Raw genomic sequence first — 25,551 nt, forward strand, 5'->3', positions numbered from 1 at the left:
TAAAATGAAAATGCCAAAAAAAAAGATTAAAAAAGAATTGAAAAAAAATCTAATTTCTACTTTATTCCATTAATTGCTATTTGCAACACATTATTATAGTATATCAGTTTACCATCAGCAAAATCTATCTATACAGTATCTGCACCACGTCGGATGCTGATCACTTGAACGAATTTGTAACGCTCAACTCTATACAGATCAATTTGAAATATACAGCAGTTCTCTCGGTCCGTCTGTCATGTATCATCCTGATCACAGATTGTGGTCTAGATGATTCTCTAGGAAACAGAGACCAGGCCTAGAACAATTCTGAAGTCTAGTCCTGTCTATGAAGGTATTTCATTTGTAGGGGGAAAAAGTGCAACGATCATTCGATGGTACAAAATATAGACAAACCAATGTAAGGCGAGTAAGTATACAATTAACATGAGATGTACACAATAACATAATATGCTTTTTTCCCCTCCTTTATGGATTACACAATGTAAGTATATAATGTTTGAAAAATAAGATAATACTTACTGAAATATACTGATTACCCAAAAAAGAGAAAAAAAATAGGAGAAAGGGCATATATCACTGTAACAATAAATGGTGAATTATCTACTTCAAAAGCATGCAACCAGTCAAGTATGGTAAGAAAAGAAGGGGAGGGGGTTGAGAGAGAGGGAAAAAAAAGACTTAATTTATGCTTTATTATTGAATGATATCACACAAATTAACTCTCAAGGGGGGGGGGGGGGGAGGGGGACACGACAAATGATTAAAAAACAATCACTGTGAGAAACTTCCTTTAAATTCAAGAAGAAAAACAGAAACAAACAAACTGGCCAGTGAGATCATGAGACTTCACTTTTTTTTTGTCTCCATGCAAAGACTTTTGATTAAAAAAAAAGAAGAAATTTTCTTCATCACCTACAGATTGCTTTCTTTGAACCTTCATACAAAGGTCCTGATTGTGGCATTTGCCAAATACTTCCTCTATTATATGGCAATTAACTCCGTAAGATTACAAGGTTGTAAAGAAAAATCACTCTATTTTTTGCTTCTTGCGCATGATTGTGAATAAGAACAATTTGCAGGATGCCAGGATAGCATGAGCATGAGTTAATTGGAGGCTCCCTCAAATCGCTGGGCAAAAATCCCCAAACATCAAAACCCTTTCATCTATACAATATTTCTTTGTCCTTTTTTTTTTGCCTCCTGCACATAATTGTGACTAAGAACAATTTAAAGGATGTAGTGATAGAATGAGCATGAGCTATTTGGAAGTTGTTATAAATTGCTATTAAAGCCAAAGTCTCAAGACATTCAAACACACACTAAAATTTTTTCGTCTGTTGACGACATTATATGTAAATGTGAAGAGTCTAATAACTTCATGGGAAAGACTAAATGCTGCGGGTAAAAATGGGGAGAAATATGAAAAAATGCAGTGCCTGGTAAAGTACCATGTAGCTTTGTATGGCAGAGACTGACAAATGCTTATATACTCCTTACCTGTCACATACGCTTCAATAATGCAAAGTTAACCAAACTTCTCTTTCGTACATGATCTTGTGTGCTTCCAGATAGAATCATTCACTACACCACATATAATGGGTTTGGGAGCTCTATGGTTCATTGCACATTGTACATTGATACCCAACATTTTCTTTTCTACACAATCTTGTGTTCTTTCGGTACAGCATCACTTGGTGAATGATGCAATACACAGTTTGTAGCAATGAAAGTTTGACACTCGTGAAAAGGAACAATGGCGCAAATATTTAATTTGCCATCGTGCAGCAACATCAAATAAAATCATACATGTACACAATTGTATAGTATATCTCCAGCTAGCCAACCACTTCCAAAGTTCACATATCCATGATTCCATTATTTGACAGTGTGCATTCTGAATGTAGGGCCTACTCATTAAAGTTACTCATATTAAAAGCAATGCAGTGACTAAATAAGCATAGTTTATGCTGTAGTCATCAATCTCAGTAGAAAGTGCTAGGTATATAAAAAATATTGCCAAAAAAGAAAGAAAGATAAAATTGAGGATTATTGATACAGCAAGCTCTCTTCGTCATGACTCAGCAGCAAATTGTATACATTCATGATTATCACTGTAATTATCCACTAAATTTGTTGTGCAAAAATAGAATGCCTGAATATCGGCCTGCATCTTTCAATGAATTAAATCACAGCGCATGGAGGATGCTACTTTATGCAAAAATCAGAAAGCCAGCAGCAGCAGTGCATTAGGAATTACTACCAATGACAACTGTCTAAACAGAGTTTTGGTTGTGCAGCTATGCCCCTCGGGACCATCCTCCTCAAATCCTATTGATAATGTATACAAAATAAGTGTGTAGCTATCACCATTTAGAAGGAATTGCAGCAGGGTTCATAGACAAGGTAGATTCAAATGCTCAGTAGTTGTTTCACATTGAAAAGTGTAACCAAACCTGACAAACTATAGTCAACTCCGCGTTTAAGGAAATTGCGCATAATATGTCAAATAATCAGCTATGTCGCTGAATTTAAAAAGGTCCCAATTCACATTGGTAGCATTATGTGTGCTATTCATCGGTACTGGCAGAATTTTAATATCGCCAAAGTCCATGCTTTTCCTTAGTCCTGTTAAGATCGACTTACATGGAGTGGACTGTATCAAAGAGTTGGGTAAATAGTCATAAAAAATCAACAACAACAAGTGATTCATAGGGAGAAACATTATTCCTCTTTAAAAAAGAATTAAGAAAAAAAAAATTCAGAGAGAAAATTACACTTGAAAGTGTCTGCGAGTATGTGTCTCTACAGTCTTTCATGGCATGAAACACAACTTCAAGTTGTAGAAAAAGAAAAAAAAAGTGCGTCAAAGAAAAAGAGTACCAATGATTACTTGTAATGAGGTTAATTCACATCTTTATCATAATGCTTGCAAACTCTGGACTACAACACTCTCTGATACTGAATTTTGTTGGAGCAGTCAAAATTGATTCACTTGAAGCAGATCCAGCCCGTTTTCCTTGAAATTAAAAGCAGTCACTTCAGGAGGACCATTTATAACCTCAGCTCTCTGCAGACCTATCAAATTTTGCACCACAAACACAAAAGAACTGTGCTGGACGCACCAATTTTTATGCGCCACAAAAAAAAATTCCAGCTCAGTCTTTACAAGGCAGCTGCTTTTGAATTAGGTAATTTCGTTTCATGCTGTTACCTGTTTATTCTTTTGTCACAAGTGGGTGACTAAATTTCATTCATAATTTTTAAAAGTTAACACATTCACGAGAAAGAGGACACCACATTGTGGCAGAGTGTTTCGAAAAGTCTTGCGACTACCATTTCAAAAAGCAGGCTTCTTCTGTGTGTTTCTGTGTACATACGTACATGCGCATTTGTGTGCTCGTCTTTCCAGTAGGTGTGTTTGCGGGATGTGACTAGATACATAAATGTAGACGATACAAGGAATAGAAAATGCTTGTTGCACTCTTGGATTCAACTACTTCTCCTGCATTTCACATTGGAGTGCATGCCACAATTACATGGTACATTCTCTTTCCTGCATTTCGAAATTTTCTTAACAGTCATGGTAAGTAGATGTAATCCTTACACTGCACACGTACATACACTGAGTACATGGTATTTCAGAACTAGATCAAAATTTGTTTAATCATTATTTATTTTCATTTTTTTTTCTGAGTAAATTATTACCGCGATAAGACACATTTGTTTGTTTTGCAAACTCCTCCCCTGTAGAATAATCATTTCCTGCTGTATTGTTGAAGGTTCTTTATAAGGGCTTGTTTCACTTTTGCTGATAATGCATTCCAAGATGCACACTATGTGCAGCGGGTCGTGACCTTTGAACTCTGGGTACGGTGTAAAATGAGACTACTGAATATTCAAGGCATTATTCACCTTGCAGAGAAGGCCGAATTTGAGAGAGTCTTCACACAGTTTGAACGACTGGCCTCACACAAATGTCAGTGTGAGAATGAAAAGCAATGAAAAAAAATGAAGAAACAAAAAACAACAACAAATAAACATACAAATAAATGGATCCCCCTGATTAAAAAGAGAGAGAAAAAATGGTAGTAACAAAAACGGGTCAGGTAAAATAAGACATGACAGGCACCCTGTTCTTTGGTTCATAGTTTTTTCTTCCATAAGCCTGTCTATTTGCTGAATCTCATCCTAAAGAAACTATGATTTTGATTAATAATGATAAAAAAAAAAATCCAACATAAAAAGTCCCTCCACTATTAAACAGTAATAACACACTGAGAATCGGTTACCGATTATAAATTTCCCACTCGGGATTAAATCTCCATTTTTTTCTCATGCACAAGAGAAATTATACGCTCCCAGGTAACATAACTGTGATATCCAAAAGTAATGATGATAAGAACTAAAAGAAAATCCAGAAGAAGGTAAGGAGGAAAAAGATGTAAAAGAGAATGCAACCAGGCAAGGTGACTCATTGGAGGAGCTCCTTTATTTTGGGGTCATCTGTCGAATCTGCAAACGAGGAGCCATCTGGAGCATTGCCCTTTGTGTCAGCACCCTGAGTGGTGAAAGAGAGCACGAATTTATTAATTAATAAGTTCATTAATTCATTCATCCATTCATGCATTCATTCATTCATTCATTCATTCATTCAATCATTCATTAACTCAATCATTCATTCATTCAAATGCATTCATTCAATCATTCATTCAATCATTCTTTCATTCATTCATTCATTCATTCAGTCAGTCAGTCAATCATTCATCCATTCATTTAATCAATCATTCTTTCATTCATTCATGCATTCATTCATTCATTCATTCATTCATTCATTCATTCATTCATTCATTCATTCATTCATTCATTCATGTATTCATATTGTGTCAGCTCTGATTGTTGAAAGATCATGAGAATTGGATTAACTGATTAATGCAATCATACCATCATTCAGTCATGCAATCATTTATTCATGTGTTCAGTGTCAGCATCCCGAGTAGTGAAAGAGCATGAGAATTAATCAACTCCTTCATTCAATCATTCATTCATGCGTAAATCAACCAATCAATGAAATAATTATTGAATGCATAAATTCAGTCATTAACTAATTCATTTATTCATTCATTTGCTAATTCAGTCATTTTACTTTTCCCATGGTTTGACATACCCATACAGCTAGAGAATTGTATTTCAAAGGGGCTTTGACCAAGTGCACATCATTCAAATATTAAAAAGAAAATTATTTTCTGTCATTACCTCCGCCAAGGGAGGTTATGTTTTCGTTACCGTTGGTTTGTGTGTTTGTGAGTTTGTGTGTTTGTCCTTGTGAAAAATAACTCAAAAAGTACAGTAGTTAACGGATTTGGATGACTCTTGCAGGAAAGGTTTAGAATGGTACAAGTATCAAACGATTACATTTTGGTAGTGATCTGAGAATCTTTGGGGAATTTATGAAGGATTTGTGATATTTTGGCAGGTAGGGTCAATGAACTTGGGAGTTCAGGCTGCGCGTACTTGAGGTCTGCATGCGTGCATTAAAGTGCATGCTCTAGTTTCTACTAGGGCGAGGCGCGCCGTGCAGCTGAGGGTTTAGGATGTAACAAAGGCTTCTTTATTGGGAAATCGGGCGACTTTCAGCACACAATGCTTTAAGTATGTAAGGGTAGAAATCACTGAAATCTCTATGGAAGAACAAGATCAGCATGCTTGGCGGAGGTCTGCGCTCTCAGAGTGCTTCTCTAGTTAATGTTACCCTTGACAACAGTATGACACACATGCAGCAAATATACAACACATTTCAAATGGAAAATAGAAATGATAACACAAAAATTCAAGTCAATAAAAAACCACATGCACACAAACAGAAAATTTCCCTCCTCATTATTTTGTCATCCTGGTTGCCCATATCCCCATCCCCTTCTGAGAAGCTTGAGAAGATGATCATGATTTACTGCATGACATAGATTACACCACATGGTTTAAATACGGCCGTTAATATGATGATGGGTAATCAGAGATCCTTTTCAAATGAAATCTATGTTGCTTTCAATACAGTAGTTTGGACTCATTCCTTTTTACATCATTGGTTAAGCTTATATATTCTAAGCAAACGCACTTCTGTATTCTAGTTTCATGTTCCCATATTTTGTCATGAATGAAAGCAAATTGGTTATCAAATGGACATGAAATATCCATCCAAAAAAAAAAAAAATGACACGGAAGACAAAGAGAAGAAGAAAAAGGAGAAGAGCAAAAGAAAGGAAAAGGGTAAAGATAAAGAAGCCAGAGAACAAAAAAATAGCATGCAACAGAACAACAAATAAGGTGACACAGAGGCAGAGAAAAATGCAGAGAAGGTAAATAGAGAGAAATAGGCATTTGCTAAAAACAGAACAAAGCCCCTCCAAAACAAGAACTTGTCTCCAATTCTACGCACAAAGGAGATGAAGTGTTTTGTGGAGCAAGAGGGAATTTGGGAGCCATAAATATGAACCAACACAACTAAAATCTGAATGATGTGCACTTGCCTTCTCGATGAGATATTCAATGCACTGGTAGTACCGCTCGTTGCCAGAACCTTCAAAGACAGCTGATAAGAGCACTGAGACACCATGCCTGTCTACTGCCTGGAAAATGAAAACAGGCACATTGAATTGACACAACACATACTGGTATATGAACTTCCCAGCTCAAAACCCACAACAAGTCATAGATTAAAATTCTCTATAATGGACCAAATCAAATTGCTAAAGTCTGTCTTACCCTCGAGAATATCTTTTCTCTAGCTTCTTTCCAAACTTGGTGGGCTAAAAACAAAACCGATATCGAGATATTTGCATTTTTTACAGGACCATTTTTTTCCCACTGATACTTCAAACACAGCATGCCTGAGTGACCCTGATATCTAAAGGTACTATTTACCATTGGGAGCAGTGATTTAAGAGATTTTTGAGTTACCACATTTGATGCAGGTTAGTTGTATCACAAAACAGCCTTCCTAGTAACAAAATCAAAATCTTGCTATTAAGCCTAAAATACAAGGAGACATCACTATGTTTTTCAATAGACCACCATGTTTGTAGATGATTTATTCTAGAAGTATAGAAACAATTTCATTGTAACTATTGTTCACATTTTGTATATTCAACAATACTTAATGTTTTGATTATACGGAATAACATTTTTGTTTCTGTCCCTAATTTACATTTTAGAACTATTTTGAAGCACTAAAGCTGGAGTTTTCTTTCAACTGCAATTGGTATGCCTTTAAATCCTCTTTCCTCTCTTTCTATGAAACTGCATATTTCCTAACATTCTCTTATTTCAATCACTTTTTTGAATGGGTTAGGATGATCACGTTTGAACAAGTTATATATCCTGTAGCATCTTTGCTACTTTATTCATACTGAATTCTTTATATCTTTGCCCCTGTTGATAATTCCCCAGATTTCAGTATGATTTTTCCCCAGCCTCAGACAGTGACAGTGGAAATTTCTATGCTTAGTTTGCTGACCTTTCATTCTGCTTCAGATCAATTCATGCTCAGGTCTATACGTTATATTACAAACATTCAATATTCATGTGGAAGCCATAAATCCAATCACGGTTATTGTTTATGTGTATCAAGTTCCATCGTCAATATGAATGTTCACCTATGCATGTCCACAGGATGAATGCCCCAAAAAGCATTTAAAGAGCATTACAAGAGAGAAGGTCCAAACAGACCCCAAACAAGCACGTAACAAAATCTGATGCAGTATGATATTCTAACTGCTGCTAAACAGCTTCCTCGTGACAAATAAACCGCAACAGCAGCCTGGCACCTCAAGCCCCAGATTTGCATAATAAAAATACTCACATTTACGTTTGCCTTGTGCTGGTCCACCAAATACTTGATGCAGTCAATTTGTCCATAATCTGCTGCGCAGTGAAGCAGCGTCCTGCCCATCCCAACGTCTTCGTTCACATTGAACTGCGCAAAGAAAAGTGACACCATTGCTGTGACATTAATAGAACGAACGCTACATGGCATAACCAGAGATATTTCGCCTTCACCTTCCTTCCCTCTGCCCACATGGGCATTTGTTTGAGGGGTATAAAACATCTAGGTGCGAGTTTAAAGAGGCAAGTGTCCATTTCTATATACTTTACTTGCTCTTGTACTTTTAAGTTCTGGATGCCACTGCACAGACAGCAAGTGGGTGAGTGGGTTTGAGATAAATCTCTCTTTCTCTTTCCATCTTTCAAAATTCTGTATACATACGTTTATACAATATAAAGTTTTATATAACATCCCCCCACCACCCCCTCCCCCCTGATAACCGATAAAATGGGCACGATCTCTGACGAAAGTGAAATTTTCTCACCTATATGACAACACATCGCATCCAAAAACATTTTTTCGGTACTTCTTAACATAACAATTAAGAAATAATGGTCCAAGAAACTTGCTTTTTTGTCATTTTCCCGATGTTCATGGATTTTGAAAACATATCCTCACATAAAATAGAACTTTCGCGAGCCGATGTGGGCAGCCATTTTTTTTCGGAAAGTGGATGTTACCATCGAAACAATTCAGAAAAACACGAGAAAGACATCAACAACACCGCCAGAATTGCGATCTTGTTTGCGGCCAATGCATGTGCGCCCGCTATTTTCATGTGCTTTCGCAATAGGAATTGGCGCTTACGCAATGTTCGTGAGACATGTGAAGGCGTTCAGCTAAAGATCGCGGAGCACGCCTGACTGCACAGGGATTGTACATCGTGCCGCAAGCAGAACTACTAGTACTACGTTGCATATCACCCTTATCGGCGAAAATTGTGCCGGGTTTTGCCCTGGTCAATCATGAAAACTGCGTTTGTCAATTGTAAATTTCTTTTCTGAAAACAATTGTGTTAATGAATAATCTTGTCTATGATATATGAAATGGTTGAAAATACTTTGCCTGATTTGTTTACAAGTTAGAAAAACCCTTCACAATGCTTAAACTGCCGCAAACGAGATATTTTACTCTAGCTAGAAAGTTATCAAATTTGAGACCCTCCTCCGGTCTCCTGGCTCCAGTCCCCTCCCAGATCCCCCCCCCCCCCCCTTGCCAATTATTCAAATGTTATATGTGTGGCGCTCCGACAAAATGAGTCATAAGTCGCACGGGGAGTTTTCCCGTAATGAGCCGAAAATGAAGGGGAAGCACTGCTCGGGTCGAAATTTTTTTATGACGGATTTTGATTCCTTGATGTTTTATCTGTTTGTACAGAAAATTTCAGCGTGTAAAAATGAGTAAAAGTGTCCCAAATCACAGTTTTTCTGAGACAATTTTTTTCGGTTACATTTTTTTCGAACGCTCGCCTTTGCGTTGCGTTTCGCACCTATTGTTCTTGTCCGATCGAGACTCCGCCTTCGTTGCTAGGGTGTATGCTAATGAGGCATTGCTCTTGACCCCATTCAAGACAAAACAAAGCATGGTGTGCGCGGCGGCGTCGGCGGCCAAGCGGCGAGGGCTTTAGAATTACGCAATAATAGTGAGCTGACCAAGGCTTTTGATTGCATGACCAGCGAGTTTCGTTTGATACATGCACTCCATTTCATGAAGTGGTGATTGATGTGACGCACAAATCGCGCTGAAAAAAATTAATTCCAACGAACGATCACGCAAAATGTATGATACTTTATCTATGAGCTGATACAATGATCACATATCGAACTTGAAACCTCTTTATGCGTGTGTGTACTTTTACAACGGTTATTAATTGGCCTCATTAATGAATTCATTCAAATAATCATAACTTTCGTTCCCTGGTATGTGACTTGCTGTTTAAAGTTCATCTCTGGAGATATAGTAAGGCCTAAGTTGTCAATCATTCTCGTTTTTATAAAGTCGACAATGCGTGTGATAATTCGCCAAATGTATGCAATGCGTACTATTATTTCCCTGGTTAATAAAACTTATTGCCCTATTTCTTATGATGGTTTGGGCCGTGACGGCATGGAGAGAAATCGGAAGACAAACATTATTAATGCTGAAATAGCTCGTATTCCCTTTGGAGGATATTCTGACTCTTGTCATCTGTGTATTTTTTAGAAGTAGAACCTATTTGAGAAAGGGACAAAAAGTGTGCTTCTTCATTTTGTTTTGTCTTTTATCAGAATGTTTGTAATGATAGCTGTTTGTCGTGTATTGCGTGTAGCTGACATGTGAGAGTTAGTCTGCAAAGAATTTGGCTAACAGCTTTGCGAAGTAGCAGCGCTAATTGCCCATTGAATTTCGTATTCTGAGGAATTTCGAATGAAAGAACTCGGACGACACAGTTCACGCTTTGTATCCGAGTAAACCCCGCATCAACGAAGCCTTAAACAATGAAAGGTAAACTTCCTGCTATCAAGGGGTGGATAATCACGCAACCAGTATTCTTTCTTCGCCATTGATAGCAGAATCAGTGACGGAATGGAGCAACAGTGTTGGAGGATCGGCATTATGTCTGCTAATTTGTAAAAGAATTTTTCAGTCCCCTTTTGTGTTCAGAACCACACTCAGGGACGCTAACTTACTCTATCTCCTACAAGCTATTGTTACTATCTTAAAACGTGAATTTTATGAAAGGTTAAAAGTGATCGCGGAATCAGTTCTTCTGCGTGACACATGCAGGCTTTTATAATAGGATACCAAGCTTACCTGTATAGAAAGGGCGGGAATACACACTTATCGTAATCATCCGGATTTGAGAGTGATACACTCTACTACTATTCTTCATCTTTCCCCCAACAAAGACCATGGTAATTCAAAACAAACAAAGAAACAAACAAACAAGCAGTTACATTATATCAGAACGTACAGAATTTTTGTTTCATGTATGTATAGGTCATCTCTTGATGTACAATTGTATAGTAGGCATTTGTTGTCGTTTTTCAAGCGTTTCCTAATAAATGCCTATAGCGAAAACTCAACACAACTTTTATCAAGGAGGGAAGGGAACTTAAATTTAAATATAACATAGTTTACAGAAATCAGACATGTAAATAAGGCAATCATATACATCCGCACGGCCGATTGTAATCTCTTACTTTGATTATCAAACATAATCGCCTGCATTTACGTGCTTTTTTCTAATTTCTTGAACTTTGCCTCATTTTCTCTTTTTTTTTAAACTATTGCTCGAAACATTTAAAAATCGTAACACAGTCTGCTATCCCACAACATAATATTCCATTTGATTTGTCACTTATTGTTGGTCGGGTGACGCCAAATGTTGGAATCTCGAGGGATGATACACGGCATTTTGTTTGTTGGTTTTCGTCTCATCGCTCAAAAGAATTTTCACTACGATTACAGAGGTATCATCTACAAGACATAACTGATGGTTTACAGAAGAGATCATCAATTCAGTAAGGATTAGTCAAGTCATGAATTCACTTTACCCATCATGTCTAATCGAACTACGACATTGTTTGGGTAACCACGCCTTTTTATTCTCATAGTTCAAACTGATTCTTGACATAATCAAAACAAATAATTCTTTTACATAATTTCTCAAAATACTCAGAAGATGGCCTATGAAAGTCAAAACTTTCTACAAAGATTGCATACGGCAATCTTTACTAGCCTAAACAAGTTTTCTAGAGCAATCAGTCCCCCCTATGACGATGACTTCGATTGCGTTTTGAACTTGTATCGAACTACTTTCAAAACAGCTATTACCTTTATAGTTCGATTGATAAACCAGTCTTTTGAATTCATAACCAACATTCGTAATCGTAACCATACAGTAACATATCATGCATGTCAATAAAAGTTGGAAAATGTAAATGCTATAATAGTAGTGCAAAATAAATGAGTAACGATTATTTTCACACATTCTAATTCCTAAATGATGTCGCTACGAAAATGAAACATGGTTTGACGACTGCTTCAAGCAAATAAAAGTAAAAAGGAATGGGATATACTTCTAATGATAGTACCACGCCGTACAATGCATTTCACTGTATTTGGTAATGTTTGGTTACGTTTCTGTGCGCTTTACGTACGGAAAATGAGATTGATGCTATGAACACACAACGCATTCAAAATGTTTTGTGAAATACACCGTGTACAATATAATGTTTTAGTATACGGTTTGAAACTTTGAATTTGCGAGTCCTTTATAAAGTTATAAGCAGGGTTATCACATTATCAAGAAAAAATTAAAGTATTTAGGGATTCGGATTTGCCCAGAAGACTAACAATGCTATGTATGGCGATCGTTCGCAACAGAGACAATCCTCTTCAATAGATATACAATGTAATTTTGTTTTCATGAATTGAAAGAGAAACGAAAGGAAGTCAACTTTTTAACTTTATTTAGCTTTCTCACCAATTGAACTTGATTTGATCTGCCATGCATGATATCGCTGTCATGTGTGCTATTAATTTTATTAAATTATTTGATCGGCGTGCTTGTTTTTTTATGCAGAATATCACAGGTAAGTTTAATTCATTGAAGTTCATAATCTTTGTACATATGGCGTATTCGTTGTTTTGTATTTTCATTTTTATAATATATCATGTGTCCATTATCTGATTCTGACCACGAAAATGTGGCGACTGTTTAAATGCGGAGCATGTACTGGAAAAATGTAATGTCTCCTGCCAGTAATGACAAACTAATTTCTGGTCTATCCCCGCTTGAATTGGAAATGAAATAAAAAAGAATCGAAGTTCGACTTTCAGTAGATTTCAACCGTTTTGTATAGTGCCTGATTCATGTAATGGACACAATTCTTTTGCACAGAAGCAATCACACAACTTTCAGGAATAGATGTACAAGGTGTAGGCCTATGTCTTAATGATTGTATCTCGTGGAAGAAAACTCGTCTCCTTGCCTGAATTTTAGCTTCTTCTTGTTCAAGCTTGCGTGAAAGAAATAGTTGAACATCAATCGCAATTATTAAGAGAGGCACATCCTTAAAAATAAGCACAGGAGTACTGAGACACACTACGAAATAAAAACGGGACTTTTATCACTATTGACAACACATGACATTGAATTGCTTTGTTTTTCTGGGGGGGGGGGGGGGGGGGGTAATACAATTGATTATTCTGAAGGTTCGTTAATCATACAATGAAATATGGTTCGCTATTAGCTTAGGTTCGTTAACAAGAAAATTAAGTGCGGTTCCTTTCCGGTTGTTCCTTTACCCGAAAGTAATCAAGCAATCATTTTTTCTAATAAGGTTTGTGAATACAAAACGAAGTGAAGAAGGCCTAAGTATTAATTCCGAATATTTGTCGGTATTATCATCTATACTCCACTTCTCAAATGCAGAAAGATTGCAACTGCAAATGTGATGTTAAAAAAAAATCTACTTAAGCTACAAGTTAAAGGACAAGTTCACCTTCATAAACATAAGGATTGAGAAAATGCAACAATATTAGTAGAACACATCAGTGAAAGTTTGAGGAAAATTGGACAATCGATGCAAAAGTTGTGAATTTTTTAAATTTTTGTGTTGGAACCGCTGGATGAGGAGACTACTACAGCTTGTGAGTCATATGCGTACAACAGTATAAAGAAAATGTAAAAGAAAATTCAACATATTTTCACTTTTTTCGCATAATAAAAGAGCACTTGACTTGCCTCTTTCTAAAGGCAGGGGGAATAATATTACTCATAACATTTGTCGGTAACGAGTCAGGGGAATGTGTACTTTTTTCAAAAGATGGAATTTTGTGAAATTCTCTTTATATTTTCCTTATATTGTTGTACGCATTTGACATCTAAGTTATTCATACACTGCAGTAGTCTTCTCATCCAGCGGGTACTGCACAAAAACTTCAAAAATTCATAACTTTTGAACGGATTGTCTGATTTTCCTCAAACTTTCAATGATGTGTTCTACTAATATTGCTACATTCTCTCAATCCTTATGTTTATGAAGGTGAACTTGTCCTTTAATGTTTTTTATATATATATATATGCTATGGTATTACAAAAGTGAATGAGAATAATATGATACAGTCACTGTAAACCCAATGTGAAGCTGTCAAGCCTACATCAACCTTTGCTTCAGATATGTATAATATGTGCAGCATTGGCAAGCGTGATAAGCGATAATTACTGTGCACGCAACGCCTATAAAGGAAATGTGCCTAATATGGCGGGAATTCAGAATGTTACGGCTGTATACAGATGCAGCAGAACAGATGCGAAAGCAGTCTTTGATGCTCTGCAACATTACGACCATGTGCGTAATTTGAGGGTTTTTAGTACACGCAAAGAACACGATCTCAAAAGACGACTTTGTAATTCATTGACTTTTTCTACTGATGCTGTCTTTTGAACCCCCGCCTACAATAGGTTCTCAGGTTCTATTTAGGTATTGATACTTGCTAAACGCAAGAATGGAAGCGATGAACGCCCTCGCTAAAAGACGCTTCTCGTAAGACGCATTGCGTGCCCGCCTACAATAGGTTCTCAGGTTGTATTTAGGTATTGGTACTTGCTAAACGCATCCTCTTTAGTTTCCATTGACAACAACATGGGAGGAGAATGGAAGCGATGAACGCCCTCGCTAAAAGACGCTTCTCGTAAGACGCATTGCGTGCCTTTTTTTTCTTTCTACTGTTTCCTATTGTTTGTGAGTTAAAAATGTGCGGCAAACCACAACGCAGCCGACACACAACGCATACCGACTCATTCATGCGGCGGCAGCGGCACGCGCGGACACAAACGCGCCGAAGTTTACATTCGGGCTGCCGTATTGGTCACAATCGTTAATGACAGACCTGTCCTGCGATTGGTTAATTATCTTACATACCCAAGCTATCGCCTTATACGGTAGTGCGTGCGATGGAGCATAAACGCCGTCGCTAAGCAGGACTGTTGTATTGTTTCGTCCCGTGAAAGAAACAGGGTGTGAGCTTGAACATAGCCTGAACTTTGAGAGCGATTTTCTCCGTTATTTAGAAAATGGACGGACATCATAAACGTAGTTAATATTCGTTTTTATGATCTATAGGGATGTCGAAATGAGTTGTATTGCATATCAGTGTAAAGCTTAGAGTCTGTAAATTCATATATAGGCATAACTACGATTTCAATTTTTGCGACTTTTGACTCATTCCGATGGAGCGCATCACATATTAACACTAGCCCGACCAGACGCTGTTAGTACGCTGTGCGAATACTTACTTACAACAGCGACTGGGCTGGCCTGTGTATTAATTAAAGTGAAAACTAAGTTTCGGTAAGTGCTGGAGAACCCGTCTAGCACCATTTCATTTTTACTTGCAATATATCGAAAGAGTCCACTAAGAAACTTATCTGGCTGACGCGGTTTGTCGGAATGATGAGTCGATTTGGAGTATTTTGAGAAAAATAATAATAGTAGGAAAACCGACTTTTATTCCAGAAGGCTCCAGACTAACTCGGTCTCGGGAAAAATTCGACCCTACTTCAGACAATTCACACGCAGTAAGTGATCGCCACATTCTACTGGCCACTGCAAAGTACCAAATGAGGCCTAACTGAATGGACAGGAAAGTGCGTGCTAACGTACTAGTAATCCTGTACAAAACACTTGAAACAAAAATGACAGCGCGCGGTCCTCAGTTGCTGAGACGCGCGGTCGTTGGAGTTTTTGTTGTTGTTTATCAACGGCCTTTGATTGATAGGCGCACACTAATTTTGCTTGCGCGCAAAAGAGGTTTTTGATGCGCGCGTTGTAGCAACTCGGACCATTACTGCGAGTAGCCAGAACACGAAGCGCTAGTTTATACAGGCGGCTCCCATTAGAGGGACAACCATTACAACTCATCCCGCCGTCAAAGCGAAGCCGAGTTATCCCCGAGTCCGAGTTTAGCCTGACCCCGTTCGGGTAAGTTCTGAGACTGAACCTTTTTGGTTAATATTTCGCATTTTCGTCGTTACTCATCGAATATCTTGTAATAACATCGTTATCCTGCACATTTCCTAAGCATACGTTCACATTTGGGAGCGAAATTTGACAACTTTTGCAGGCCTGCCAGAACTTTGTTTGGGCTTTAAAACACGTAGACGTACAGTCATGTTGTATACTTGTAACAATGCAACCAATGCAATGAAAATTGACAACGTAGAGATAAAATTACATTCTAGACCATACGTCTAGGCTCTAGAACTCAATTTGTCTTCCCTTTTCTTCCACTTTCGTCTTTTTGATGTCTCTTAATTAGAAATCTAGTCAACAAGCTGTAGCAGCGTAGGTGAACAACGCCCTTTGCGTGATTCAAGTTTGACGACACAAGATTGTACGTGTGGGACACACGACTTGCCAGTTCTCGGAGAACACGTACATATCCGAAAACATTCCGTTATTTTATTACATACCGATGATGAGTCTGCAATTTGTGTTAACTTGTCTAGATCTCCATTTTGTACAGCCCATTTCGCCTCAGTAGCCATCCTAGCAGTCTGCAAAGACTATATAAACAGAGGTTATACTGAGGAAATATTGGACACTCCGTCCTTTCGAGAGATAGCCACGGGTCGGGATAGGATGGTCAGAGAATTTTGACGGGTCTGAACTGAGTTTGCATGGCGATTTCATGCAAGACCACCGGACTAGACTACGGATGCATACACTTGCACTCTACTGCTTGCATGCAAAGCATTGAGCACGTACTGTACTGTGATAACCGAGTGCGGAAGTCAATCAATCCAATTTCATATGCTGCCCTCTGCGATATTCAATCAGACAGTCTTAATAACTGCTGACCTGACGTCACCATGACAATCCACAGCGGGTATTGCTTTTAGTGTTTGTACGATCCATGCATTCTTTCACGTCCTAGCCCTAGATTACTGCATCTGAAGCAACAGACGGTGTAAGTTTGCCTCCATTCTTTACTTTTGCTTGAGCATACTTTCACTGTTTCTATGAAATTAGACATTTAGCTAATAAGCGTACGATTTGAAATTGTTTTCGCTGGCACTGCAGTGCAGTGAGTGCTACGCTACTGCTGCTGAGCTAGCTGCATGCAGCGTTCCACACTCGTGCCTACCGCGGACCACCGGCGTTCATGGGTAAATAACTGGTCGGGGTAGGTAGACTCTACACTAGCTCACAGCCCCAGCCTATTCATCCGGGTTTGTGTGTGGTCTATGCGTACCTGTCAAAAATCGATCAATGTTTTCTACGCGTTGCAGTACAGTGAGGATTTTAAACTGTATTGTAAAGTTCTACTAAAAGGGAATAGGCCTAGATCTAGATTTCTACTAACGTCTCGATCTCGCAAGGTTTTGACTTTTGTTAAAGGGATGGTCCTGTTCCTGTTTATGTGGCGTATCAGAATAGTATTTGCTAGTATTTGCAGAATACTTGATGAAATTGTGTTGAGGAAGGATAGTATCAACATCCACGATGGTTCGTTTCACATTACAGGGTAAAATAGATGAGAAAATTACGAATTTAGTACATAGTAATTTGCTGCAAGAAGGCAAAATCTTTCCAACATCTATCAGGATGACCGTTACATACAGAGCGCCACCTGCCGTTTCCATTGCAATACGATACTGTCTCTGCGTTTTGCGAGCCAAACTCCAGCCACCTTCCACGCCTTCCATTCCACCAAGCGACAGGCCCTCCTGACCCCTTGACCGAAACACATCTATTTTTAGGCTTTCCTATCACTCTGCGAGCTCCCCAAGGACTCTCGGCAGAATCTTTCTCCCCTTCTCCCAACTCTCGCCGTACAGGCCTACACACACCAGAGAAACACACACAATACCCAATGCCCAGCCACTTGCTTCATTTGGTGTACGGTGGAACACACACCGGTATCGTAACCCCATTGAACGTGTTGGGTCGCCGATACCAGTATCCCTACCTACCTGGTTATGGAAATAATCCGAATGTCTAGTAATGTACAGCTCCATCCATTGAATACTATGTATCCAAGGTTGTGCCATTGGGTACTAAACTTTGTGAGTCCGAAGAAAGTACTGTAATTGAATGATTATGGCACCGACTGTAGATATTTCACGTATGTCTGTATTTGAGAACCACCGGCATCAACGATTTTATCATCTCGAACATGAAAGTTTGAAGACTAGACACACGTGTACTAGCTACTACACACACACACAGAAAAAGATCCTAGATGGATTTCGATTGAATTTTTGATGTTCAAACCGCCAGCTCAGAGATATGTTAGTGACTGTCTTGACACAGGCTTGATCAGCGCATGTGAGGCACTTTTGAATAATCGCGACTAGCCACCCTCACAATTCCCAAAAGTAGGAAAAAAACTCGATCGGTAACTTCCGATTTTTTTTGAGTGTGTGTGTGTCAACAGACATTTCAGAAAGTATCCAAACAGATAGACGACGCCAATATTTGAAACGCTACACCTATTGCAGGCTGCAGCTTCACACACATGAAACGAAAGAAGTTTGCATCAAGATTTCAACCTCCAAATGAGCCAAAATACATTAGTATAGACACTACATTTTTATAGAAATTAATTGTGAAGTTACAGCCCCCCCCCCCCCCCCCCCCCAAAAAAAAAAAAAAAAAAAAAAATGCTGGGGTGAAATTCAGGCAATCTATCGTCCGGTCATTTATTATCATTTTTTAATCAAAATTTACCGCATACAGTCACTTCCCGTTACAACTGCCGAAAAAAAGCTAACGAGCAGAGATTTGTTTACGTGAATGACCCATATTACGGGCAGGTATCACGGAGTACTTCCTTGGTATCACAACGTTTTGTACGTGAAGTATTTATAGAATATAATAGAGACAATACTTTGTTTCTTATCATCAAACGATGATTATAGATTTAGTGTTAATTTACTGTTACGGAACTATTGTGGCAAAGTCTGTATTGTCAATCGCGTCATGAATAATATGACTTACCTGCTTGACAAATGGTTCATTCTGCTTTATTCTGCTTAGCGCGTGTAAACAAAATAAGTAAACACGTACCGAACGCGATGTGATGAATCATTTGAATCAAAAATATCTTAATCAGAATTATTTAAAGTAAGACCCTCTGGCAGCTAGTGACTTGATTACATATTCATGTTGTATATACTTCATGGAAACTTCTAGTTAGAATGCTATATATACTTGTACTATCAATTGTCGGGTTTTTGTCACCGATGGGATCGTATGTTTTGTTCAGTATAATTATAGTGGTCGAGATTTCACTGATTTCACTGTGCATAGCATACAAACTGACTTGCCCATGCCATGGATCGAGCTACAATAGAGCTCCACCGGCGATATTGACAGAATGGAGTTATAATGCTTATTATGGTTCACAATAGGCGTTTTCACATCAGCCCGATAAAAATGCAAGCTCGAGATATTTTTTAATTTCCCAAGTCATAGCGCGCTATTTCGAAACATCGGGCTGATGTGAAAGCGCCTATTGAGTCTTACTGAGCGTTATATTGTTATAAACAATGTATACGTTGGAGGCGATGTGATAGAACCATACACAAGTTTCGGTACGGAGGAATCAACAATGTTTTAATCAAATAATTTTTAGTAAGACCCCCTGAAAGACATTTTATTTAGGTTTATTAATTATTCTTTATGGAAATGTCGTGTTACAATTTCAAATCAATGATAGCTTTTGTTTACCAATCGTATAATTCGAGGCCGAGATTTTTGTTTACGTGAATGACCCATATTACGGGCAGGTATCGTACGTAGTACCTCCTTGGTATCACAACGTATACGTGAAGTATTTATAGAATATGATAAAGACAACACTTGGTTTCCTATCATCAAACGATGATTATAGATTTTGTGTTAATTTACTGTTACGGAACTATTGTGGCAAAGTCCAAAATCTTCGAGTGATCCCTGCGGTCACTCCAAAATGAGTGAAAATGAACATGTTCACTCGAAATTCACTCCAATTTCACTCTAAATTCACTCTTTTTTTGTATTCACTCCTTCGAGAGTGAATATTTTCACTCGATCTTTTTTTTAGAGAGTTATGTTTGATAATAATGTGAGTTATGCGACATGCATTTGTAATTGTCAATTGAAAATCAACGACACTGCAATTACCGGTAGGCCTGTAGGACTTGAGTTTCTGAAATTCAAAGTTTTTTCTTAATCATGTCTTTTCAAAGATGGAAATAAAGAAATTAATACATTGAATTGAATTAGAGAAGGAAAATATATACCATTTATTGGCTGGTTCCTTGATTTGGACTGCCAAATCGGTATGTTTAGCAACCAAGGGTCATCTCTATAGGTATGTTAATATTTCAATCTCACTGCTGCTTCTGAACTGTATGAAATTCATGTCCGAAATCATGCGACAAAATAGTAATAATACACGTTTGCATGAATGAAATCACCTTTTTTCTTAATAGCTGTGTCTGATACACATACAGTCACTTCCCCGTTACAACTGCCGAAAAAAAAAATAAGAGCGGGGATTTGTTTACGTGAATGATCCATTTTTTTACGGGCAGGTATCGTAAGTATATAGTATCACAACGTTTTATACGTGAAGTATTCATGGAATATAATAAAGACAACACTTGGTTTCTTATCATCAAACGATGATTATAGATTTTGTGTTAATTTACCGTTACGGAACTATTGTGGCAAAGTCTGTATTGTCAATCACGTCATGAATAATATGACTTACCTGCTTGACAAATGGTTCATTCTGCTTTATTCTGCTTAGCGCGTGTAAACAAAATAAGTAAACACGTACCGAACGCGATGTGATGAATCATTGAATCAAAAATATTTTACTCAGAATTGTTTTTGGTAAGACCCCCTGGCAGTGACTTGATTACATATTTATGTTGTATTATACTTCATGGAAACTTCTAGTGATATAGAATGCTATATATAATATCAATTGTCAGGTTTTTGTCAGCGATGGGATCGTATGTTTTGTTCAGTATAATTATAGTGGCCGAAATTTCACTGATTTCACTGTGCATAGCATGCAAACTGACTTGCCCATGTTTAGTGGATCGAGCTACAATAGAGCTCCGATGTATACCTATAATACAAGTAAATTCGACAGGATCATGCTGGAACATTCAACTCCCTAGCAGTTATCATGATGTACATCTCTCAAACACCCCACAGTGAAATTCGACTGCAAAACTCGAAATATATTGACAGAATAGAGTCATGGTTCATATTACACAAATCTTACTGAGCGTTTGTTATAAACAACGTATACATTGGAGGCGATGTGATGATCCATAAAAGTTTCGGTACGGAGAAATCAGCAATGTTTTAATCAAACAATTTTTAGTAAGGCACCCTGAAAGACATTTTATTTGATTCTATATTTAGGTTTACATTATTCTATATGGAAATGTCGTGTTACAATTTCAAATCAATGACAGCTTTTTATGATACCTATATACTCACGTATGAAACAAGGTGTCTTGGCTCATCTGCAGGTTGAAATCTTGGCTGTACATGGAAGGGTGCTGTTCGTTATTCCGAAGGTTCTTTATTCCGAAGGTTCGTTATTCCGAAGGTTCCTTAATCCGAAACACACAAATTCCCTATACCTAGAGGTTGGTTAATCTGAAAATGAAAAAGGGTTCGTTAATCCGAACATTTTTGTAGCGTTATTCAGAAGGTTCGCTATTCCGAAGATTTTGTTAATCCGAAAATGAAATTCGGAATAACGAACCTTCGGAATAACGAAACTTCGGACTGAAGAGCCTCGGAATAACGAGCCTTCGGAATAACGAACCTTCGGAATAACGAGCTGTAACCGTATGGAAGACGATGCCGTCAAGCAAAAACTCTTGTCAATCTATCTCCACAAGCAAAATCTATAACATGCAGTGACCATCATATCACAAACTGTACAGTGTTTCAGTGTTCATAGATGTGTTTACATGTGTATTTGTTGTAAATTTTGAACACCGCTTGTATTCGCGTGTCTTTTCCCATTCTTCAGAATAGAACTGGAAATTTGAGTAATTTCGAGACAGTTTTACGTATATATATATATATATATATATATATGTGTGTGTGTGTGTGTGTGTGTGTGTGTGTGTGTGTGAGTGTGACGGAAGGAAAACTTGCAGTATAGACGTTGCAGTGATGTTCAGTCTTGCCTTTATTCCCCAAGCTTTCGGCTGTTTCACCAGCCTTTTTCAAGGGCTTGATGAGACATAAACATAAAAGCAAAATAGCAACCAATTTGCATGCATTTGAACAGAAATAGAAATAGTAATAACAAGAGGCCAATATATATATATAATATATATATATATATATATATATATATATACAGAAATGTAATAAGAAAATTGGTCTGCTCGGCATCTTGATGATAATAAGTAAAAGAATTAGTAGAAGAAGAACGCCGTAAAAAAAAATAAATCATAGATCTTGAAGATCTTAAAAACGGAGCATAGCTCTCAAATACTGAAAGGCAAGGTCACACTCTTGAACTGATGAAGAGTGTGACCTTGCCTTTCAGTATTTGAGAGCTATGCTCCGTTTTTAAGATCTTCAAGGTCTATGATTTATTTTTTACGGCGTTTTTCTTCTACTAATTCTTTTACTTTATATATATATATATATATATATATATATATAATATATATATATATATATATAATATATATATATATATATAATATATATACATATAATATATATATACATATATATCTGTATATATAATAAATACTTGTATACATGTACCTACGTAAACCACACCACATTTTTTTTTTTCAATCACAATTCTGACAGTGCTAAACAATGTATCTTGTTTGATGCGGAAAGGTAAGTAGTATAAGAAACAAGCCTTATAATAAATAATGATAAATCTGTTGATCTTATATACAATAACATTGTAATATTTAAAAAATGCGTGTATTATGGTAAATAATTTTCACATAGTATAAAAATATAACGATAGGCCTACAGACTGCAGCAATTCTCTTTAAATTAAATAGCAAGACTCTTTTGGGCTATTTTGGAGGGGAAAACTATAAAGTATCAACATGGAGACAATTCGCAAACCATAATACAGATGAGACATTGGTGTGAACTATAGATACATGTATCATTTTATAGAAATTGTATACATCACATCCAACTCATTTCGGGCATACACAGATACATAGATGTAAAAGACAGTGTACCAAAATTTTGTGTAGGAATAAGATGTCAATATATTCCTGAAAATCCGGAGATCAGGAGGTCGTAGGTTTGAATTCTTCTCGATTATGTACATCCATGATTTATTTTGTCAAAGATACTTCAAAAACACTGATCAGATTTCTAATGCTTATAAACGTCGATGTATAAAAGGCAATTTTTCAATCGGATGCAGTAAGACGAGGGCTGAAAATGTGCGGCAGCACACCTCCCCGACCATGGATTACATTCAAATCTTTTCCGACAATTCTGATGTAAAAACTGAAACAAAACAACACGGTAAGCCTGAAACTAAGGTCAGAAAGAGAGAGAGAGAGAGAGAGAGAGAGAGGGAGGGAGGGAGAGAGAGGGAGGGGATATCTTTCCGTTCACAGTTCCTTGCTGAAACATGAGGTCGACAAAGCTGTGAACTTGACGAACATAACGAAACAAGGTTGATCTTGTCAAGGATTACAAACTCGGTTCTAGTTTAGTTCAGTCTAGTTTTATTCACCATCATTCAAGTACAATGAAGTGCAATAAAAAGACACTAAAAAATAATTGAATTACAAAATAAATGAATTAGAACAAAACAAGAAGAGTTGATCTTGAAGGTGAACCCTTGTATATTTTCATAGGCTTTATATTCCCTGGAAGAGCATTTCAGTTGTGGTTAATCAAGTTCCCTCGATTGTTTACAGTTAGTTTCTCGTCAGTGTATAAAGTAAGTGTATAAAGTAAGTATATCTTGCAAGTGCTCTGGATCGGCATCTCGCTTTAAAATTATCCCTCTTGAAGCTAACCGAGCTAACCAGTATCCACGATTACTGCACATTATGACCTCGGACAGAACCGGAGATGGTGATATCGGACCGTACATACCAACATTTCAAGGGAAATGTAAGTACAATTACAAGACGAAGTGTCAATCACTTTCGAAAATGAATATTTCTGTGACTATTCTTATCAACTCGTATAACAGCTAATGAGGCCAATGTGGTTGCGTGAAGTAATTAATGCACTTAACTTCTTTTTTTTTTCATCAATCACAAACACGCAGTTCGTGGTATTAAAAAAAATCGAAGTTATATCTAAACAAAACAGCTAACTCCTGGAATTGGTATTGCCGCTTGAAATTGTTGCCTTTGTTGTAACCGTTTTTTATACCATTGTAATGATTATCATGAATACTGTACTATTATCATCATCACATATAATTTCATTCTCTATATGAGTTGTCATTACAAACCTCCTGAGAACCTCTGTTTTGATTGAGGAGAAAATATATTTTGTCAAGATTATTTTGACGATGCTCATAACGCCAGAGTACGTGGAATCCGTTCCAGTTAGTGCTAATGCTATCGACAATAATTATCTGATATCATTTGGCTCCCAGCCATTAGCCTCTTCACGATTCGCGAGATATAGGCATATAGCACACATACAAAAACAAAAAACACCAATGACCAATGACCTGTAACAGGAACAACAACGATGGCGAGACATAATACTAATAATGTGAATATTATACAAAAATGAATTACACTGATAATACTGAGCAGTAAAATGTGAATTATCATTATCTTCGGTTCGACAGTGTTCTTCCCAGTCGTATTCAATATATCACCTATAATAATTCCACGTCAAGCATATCGCTGTGCTTGAAAGCGCAAATTTAAACTTCTCTCTGCCATTATTTTAAAGAGGTGCGAACATTGCCTGTTTGTTAATAGCAAAATATACATACTTACCGATGTAATAGATTATCTATAAGAAACTTACGGTCGAGCCACATATTTGCAAAGAAAATTCATCCAGGGATAATTCACAGGGATAATATGAGAAAAGGAAGAGAGAAGATACCTTCGACATAAAAAAGGAAATGTCTGAAAATCAAGCTTATCCGAGGTACTAAAAAGGACAGATTACGAACATCTTGTGGGAATTTACACTGCAAAAAGTCCGGTGTTAAATAGTGAACACCGAGCTGGTGTTAAATTTTCGGTGCTCATATATGGTGTTAAATTAACACCTCCTGGTGTCATCTCCAAATTTCAAACTGTTTTTTGAAGAGTTTCTTAGTAACTGCACTTCTTGTTGACTTTTAATTTAAACAAGACGATCAAGAATTTTACATTAAAATACTAGATTTTTGAAAAAATGTGAAAATAAATTTACACCAAAGTAACACCAGCTGGTGTGGTCTCTTATTGAAGCTGGACGGGTGTTAAACCATTGATATTAACACCAACAAATATCAAATCAACACCATGTGGTGTCATTTTTAAATTAACACCAGTAGTGTCAAAATAACACCAGGTAGTGTCAAATTAACACCACGAAGTGTCAGGTGAACACTTTTCAACACCATCACAGTGCATTTTTAACACCTGTGGGTGTGGTCCTTTATTAAAGTTTTATCGGTGTTAGATTTAA

General features: G+C 37.2%; 2 protein-coding genes across 2 annotated transcripts in view; one reads left to right on the top strand and one right to left on the bottom strand.

The window, feature by feature from the left end:
* Positions 1–4,248: 4,248 nt before the first annotated feature.
* On the bottom strand, positions 4,249–16,502 carry LOC139709531 (myotrophin homolog). Its single transcript, XM_071621489.1, has 4 exons — positions 16,344–16,502; positions 7,859–7,972; positions 6,528–6,626; positions 4,249–4,561 (listed from the first exon to the last, which is right to left on the bottom strand). The coding sequence occupies exons 1-4, from the start codon at positions 16,416–16,418 to the stop codon at positions 4,475–4,477; spliced, it is 375 nt and encodes a 124-aa protein (XP_071477590.1). The 5' UTR covers positions 16,419–16,502; the 3' UTR covers positions 4,249–4,474.
* A 306-nt stretch (positions 16,503–16,808) lies between these two features.
* The window catches only part of LOC139709533 (doublecortin domain-containing protein 1-like), a 63,738-nt gene continuing 54,995 nt past the window's right edge, over positions 16,809–25,551 (top strand). Inside the window, exon 1 of the mRNA XM_071621491.1 lies at positions 16,809–16,840. The gene's annotated coding sequence lies outside the window, so the exon portion shown is untranslated. The remainder of the gene's footprint in view (positions 16,841–25,551) is intronic.

Source organism: Diadema antillarum, unplaced genomic scaffold (assembly GCF_040938485.1).
Source record: "Diadema antillarum isolate AM-2024a unplaced genomic scaffold, OU_Dant_1.0 seq00001441_RagTag, whole genome shotgun sequence".
NCBI classification, from domain to species: Eukaryota; Metazoa; Echinodermata; class Echinoidea; order Diadematoida; family Diadematidae; genus Diadema; species Diadema antillarum.

Coding starts and splice junctions, on each gene's coding strand:
- LOC139709531 (XM_071621489.1), bottom strand. CDS start 16,418: ATGGCTACTGAGGCGAAATGGGCTGTACAAAATGGAGATCTAGACAAG. Junction 7,973..16,343: donor AAATTGCAGACTCATCATCG/GTATGTAATAAA, acceptor TTCTTTGCGCAG/TTCAATGTGAACGAAGACGT. Junction 4,562..6,527: donor TTGAATATCTCATCGAGAAG/GCAAGTGCACAT, acceptor TTCACCACTCAG/GGTGCTGACACAAAGGGCAA.